Below are 5096 nucleotides of genomic sequence, written 5' to 3' on the forward strand. Positions count from 1 at the left end.
TCTGCCTGAGCCCCTATCCTTCCCCGCCGACTATCCAGGAGCCGTCCTGGACTCCTGGGGGAGGGGGGCCCTGCCCCTGTGTCAGAGCTGGGGGAGCCAAGACACCCCACATCTACCGAAGAGGAACCGAGGCCCATGGAGGTGAGGCGGCTTCCCTGAGGTGGCAGAGCCGGGAGTCCCCCTACTGCTCAGCCAACCAGACAAGGGACGAGAGGGAGAAATTCCAAAAGTGGAGAAAACAAAGGCACCAGAGGGCGAGCCAATTCCAGACACTAGGAGACAGAATTGCACTGCGGAAGCTGAAGCCACCCTCCACCTACACCACCCCTGAGGCCACAGGAGTTAAAGTTGTCCTGGGACACCTGTTTCCTCCAAAATGAATTCCCCACCGATGCCAGGAGAGGCTCAGAGCTGGCTGGGGATGGAGATGTGGATAAAGAGGGTGACGCGGGTCCCTTTCTGGTCAGCCCCTTGGAAGTAACCCACAGGGAGTCCCGCTCCCCTTAACCCCCCGGTACAGTCAGCTGGGGCCCGGGTCTGTGGGCCACACCCCATCGTGAGGGCATCCTGAGACTCTGCAGCCAGCTGACACCAAACTGAACCAAAGTGTGGACCAAACCTAGGTCCCGCTTGTCTCATCTTGACCTCTCACACAGACACAGACGAGCAGGGCATGCGCAGGTGCACACCACAGAGCACACTTCTGCTCCCTTTGAGCTCCCACCAGGGACAGGCTGGCCCGTGTCACACAGCTGCTCAGGGGACAAGGCGGGTCCTTACCCCACTCTGCTCCTAGCAAATCCCTGCCCCCTGCTGGAATTTACTATGGCCAGGCCCTCCTGACCTCCTTCTCATCCCTTCATTGCCCACCTACCCGCCCCCCCCACCCCGCCATCTCCTGGACTCCCCTGGCTAAGCCCTCCCTCTCCCTCTTCTGAGGCCTTGACCACCCCTGCCCAAGGTTGGTCACCAGTGTTGAGAATGGCCTGTCGGTAAAGTCCTGAGAACCGTGAGCAGAGACCAGAGCAACACAAAAGCCAGTCGCTTCTAGCCCTGGAGAGGCTACCAGTTCCGGTGAGGAGCCAGGACATGAGGTCAGGAGAACAGGAGCCCAGAGACAGGAAAAGCCAGACCCAGAGTGGCAGGTGGTTAGCACCGAGGGGAGCAGAGCAACTCTACCAGAGTTCAGGTTCAGGCAGGGCTTGGGTGCTGGGGCCTGCATCTGGAAGGAGCACCCTAGAAGAAGGAAGGCATTTCAGGGCAGGGACGCAGAAGCACTGGAGAGGGGCTAGCAAGTCAGCTTGGACGAGCTAGGCCACGCTGGGCTCTGCGGGGCTGGGCAAGGATGTCCCGGCCACATTGAGCTGTCACGGGCCAGGCAGGGCTGACTCCAAAGTTCCCCTGAGCCATGACTGCCCTTCGCTAGCTGGTCTTCTTCCCCATCTGTGAGCGTTCAAGGATGGGCCTGCTGGGCACCTCTGAATCCCTGGGACCCAGCAGGGGGTCTGCACAGGGGATGCTCAGGAAACGTCCTGCTGAGGCACTGGCAAGCTGGGAAGGTGGACCTGCTGGTGGAGGGAGCTGGAAATGAGGCTGGGCCATTTTTTATGAGTTACAGGGGCTCAGTACCATATCCAGAACACCTGTTCAGGTGTTAGGAGAGCTGGGCTCCAGCCCTAACTCTGTCACAGACAAAGAGGTCACTTCCCCTAATTGGGTGTGTCCTCTCGCATGTGAATTGAGGGCATTGAACCAGCTGTTATCTGGGGGCTCACGCAGCTCCAGCAATGTGGGAATCTCTGCCCTCATCTGACGCTGACCTCTCCCTGGCAGCCTGCGGGCCAAGTCCTCCCCTCACCACTAGGGGGAGCTCTACACACGCCCCAGGCAAGCACCTCACCTCAAACCCACTAAGACCGATATGTGAAAAGCTTCGCAAGTGGGCACTCATTCACAGACGGAAGGCTTGCGCCTTCTCAGACACAGAAGCCTGGGTGCCTGGCCACCAGGCACACCGCCAGGTGGCCTTGCACGCAAGAGTTGTGGCATGGAAGCTTTATGTTGAAGGATGTCTAAGCCCCACCCCCTTCCTCATTGTTCACACCTGGTCCCAGAGAAGGGACCATGACCTGCTCCAGGCAACATTCCCATGAATACTCTTTGGCATTCCTAGTCTGCCTAATTTGGGGGGAAGAAAAAGATTCACCAGTAGGATTCAAGTCTTTTAATTTGGGAATGACCAGCTTCCTCCTATACCCTCCCTTTCGTCCATAACACCCCCTCCCTGGCCGAGCATCATCAGAAGTCAGATCTTAGAACAGCAGGCCCCACAGACAAATCCCCGGTGACTTCTCAGGCCTGGCTCCATCGCTGTAGGCTGGGGTGGTGGACAGTAGGCTGGGGAGCTAGTGAATCCAAAGGAGACGTGTCTGGGCTCTGCTGTTCCCCTTTTCTGGCTGGGCTCAGGAGCCAGGTAGCCCCAGTATCACTACTGGTCCCCTGTGAAGATGGAGCCAGGTGGGGTAGGGCATGGCAGGGTGGGGTAGCTGGGGCAGGGGGTGGAGGGGACATCTCCTCTTCCCAGAGCACAGGCACTCACCCTGGGTGGCCCTGGACGCCAACTCAGTCCGGTAGATCTTGAAGGCATCGTAGGCAAAGACAGAAACCAGGATGATGCCAAAAACCTGTGGGCGTAGGAGCAGGGATGGCACAACAAAGGTCATCGGGCCGTTGATACTGGGGAGAGGGAGGTGGGTGATATGGGGCAAGGTGTGAGGCAGGCCCTGGGCACTGGGTTGAGCTTGGGGTGGAGAGAGGCACACAAAGTGTGCAACCACCAGCCAAAGGTCCTTGGGGAGCCAGAGAGCTCTGTGGGGCTGGACTCACAAAAGCAGCAATGGCAGCTCCATCCCGGGAGGTCACAGCCGCAAAGGAGACCACCAGGAAGATGATGCTGGCGCTGACACAGCGGAGGAAGTCCTGGGGATTGGGGGGACAGGGTCAAAGGGAAGCAGAGGGCAGGGGGCATCGCCCTGAGGTTTTCCAGGCTAGTCAGCAGCTTGACCCTCAGGCACTGTGAATCCCTATACGGAGATACCCTTGGACACAACATAAAGTGCTTGAGAGACAAAGAGAGAGAGAGAGTTCACACAGCTCCCCAGGGGAGGGATGAAGATAAATGCAGAGCAACCAGGACCAGGACCAGAAGCCAGGGGCCTGGGCTGGGGCTGGACCTGGACAAGGGAGCAGATCTGAGGGATGTGGGTCAAAGGAGTGTTTGAGTGTTGGGTATGGGAGCCGGACTCCTTGTTAAACCAGGAAAAGGAGAGAGGCTGGGAGAGGAAAGGAAAATTCAACGTGCAGAGAAGAAAGGGACCAAAACGGGGTGGGGGAGGAAGGGTCCCTCACCAGACAGGGCCAGTTCAGCCGATCGAAGCGCTGGTAGTACTGGGTGGCGTAGAGGAAGAGGAAGGCTAGCGTGATGAAGAACTCCAGTAGCGCAGCAGCCATGTAGGCGGAGATGGAGGCCGTGAAACAGACGAAGATGATGAAGGTCAGGGCCTGTGGGACCGAGGGTGGGAAGCTTGCCAGGAAGGGGACACAGGCACAGCCAGGCCTTTGCCCTCTCCCTCCCCGGAGCTCCCCCAGCCGGCCCCACCACCTGTCCTTGGAGGCCTCGCCATCCCTGGAGCCACATCCAGGGCCTTTGCCTATTGAGGCCCGACTCTGGCCCCCCACCTCTGCCCACCCATGCTCCCCCTGCCTCGGGATCCCAGCAGCCCCAGCAGTTTGGCCAAGCTGCACGGCTCCAGGGGCCGCCATTCTGTGAAATCCACAAGATAGTGTGTCCCCCTTTAGCCCCAAGTACAATGGGAACGCCGGCCCCTGGAGTGGCACCCACATCAGCCTGTGCCCCCAGGAGGCACCCCACGCCCCATAACGCTTCTCCCACTCCTGGATGCCTAAAACTCTTCTGACGAGGACCAGAGCCTCTGGTTCCATGCCAAGAGGCAAGGTTTAGAAGGCAGAGGCTCCAGGGTGGACTCTGGGGTCCCCTGAGCTCTGGCGATGTAGGATGGCGTATATGCAGCAGACTTCAGTTTACTAGTAGGTCTTGCTAAGTGACTAAGGGAAGCTCCTTTCCTGAGGACAGATATTCATGGGGAGCAGGCAGCAGATAAAGCGGGGCTGCAGGAAGTCTGCCCTTTTTGGTAGTTGAACTTCTCGGATCTGCCAAGAAGTGGCCATCTTAAAGCCTGGGGAAAGACCAGCTGGTGTTACCGCTGTCCCATCCCTGTGCCTCACACCCCCTCGATGTCCCAGAGAGCTGTCCTCTGTTTAACTTCAACCCTTCCTGCAGCAACTGAAACCTGCTGTGACTGCCTCCAGATGGGAGATGAGGGGCTGGGTGGGGGGGTGGGGCAGCTGGGGCCGGAGGGGTGTCCTGAGAGCCTGGGGAGGGAGGCTGCTGAGGGCTGAGCCCTGGTAGGGGGCCCGGGCTGGGAGATGGAGGCTGCAGGTCAGGGAGGCAGCTGTTACCAGCTCAGTTTCCAGCAGGATGCCTTTGAGGGACGAGAGGAACGCCTTGTCCACGGTGAAGCCCTGGAGCCCCGCAGCTGCCCCCTCTTCAGGGGGTCGGTCCCGGCGATTCCAAGCACTGAGCATCTCCACGGGGCCCACCGGGCACAGCCCCCACTGCCACCAGCCAGGAAGGAAAATGGAAAACTGACAGGATGGGGAAGCAGAGAGGAGCAGGAAGGCACTGCGAGAAACCTGAACGTGAAGCGGGCAGGGCTGCTGTCGGACCCCGGGGAAGGCGGCTGCCCAGAAGGGCCTGCACCCAGCTGCCCAGAGTGCTCGGCTGGTGCGTGCACTGCCCCCCGGGCAGCACATGGGAGGGGAGGCGCGGGCAAGGGGGGCGTGGTCAACCCTCCCCTTACTTGGAGCCCAACCCCGCCTCCCGCAGAGGGGAGAAGCGGCGGGGAGGAGGAGGTCCGCGGAGAAACCAGGATGAGCTGGGAGGTGAGCTGAGAAATGGGCCGCCCTAGGAGCCCCCAAGAACCCAAGCCTGAGGAAGTTTGTGGCCCTCTTCCCTA

General features: G+C 59.9%; 1 protein-coding gene across 1 annotated transcript; it reads right to left on the reverse strand.

Annotated features, from left to right (window-relative positions):
- Positions 1–2248: 2248 nt before the first annotated feature.
- On the reverse strand, positions 2249–4893 carry CMTM5 (CKLF like MARVEL transmembrane domain containing 5). Its single transcript, XM_060003486.1, has 5 exons — positions 4540–4893; positions 3409–3561; positions 2887–2979; positions 2600–2684; positions 2249–2499 (listed from the first exon to the last, which is right to left on the reverse strand). Exons 1-5 carry the CDS (start codon positions 4891–4893, stop codon positions 2489–2491), a joined length of 696 nt encoding a protein of 231 aa, XP_059859469.1. The 3' UTR covers positions 2249–2488.
- Between the last annotated feature and the right edge of the window lie 203 nt (positions 4894–5096).

This window comes from Delphinus delphis, chromosome 2, assembly GCF_949987515.2.
Source record: "Delphinus delphis chromosome 2, mDelDel1.2, whole genome shotgun sequence".
Lineage (NCBI taxonomy): Eukaryota > Metazoa > Chordata > Mammalia > Artiodactyla > Delphinidae > Delphinus > Delphinus delphis.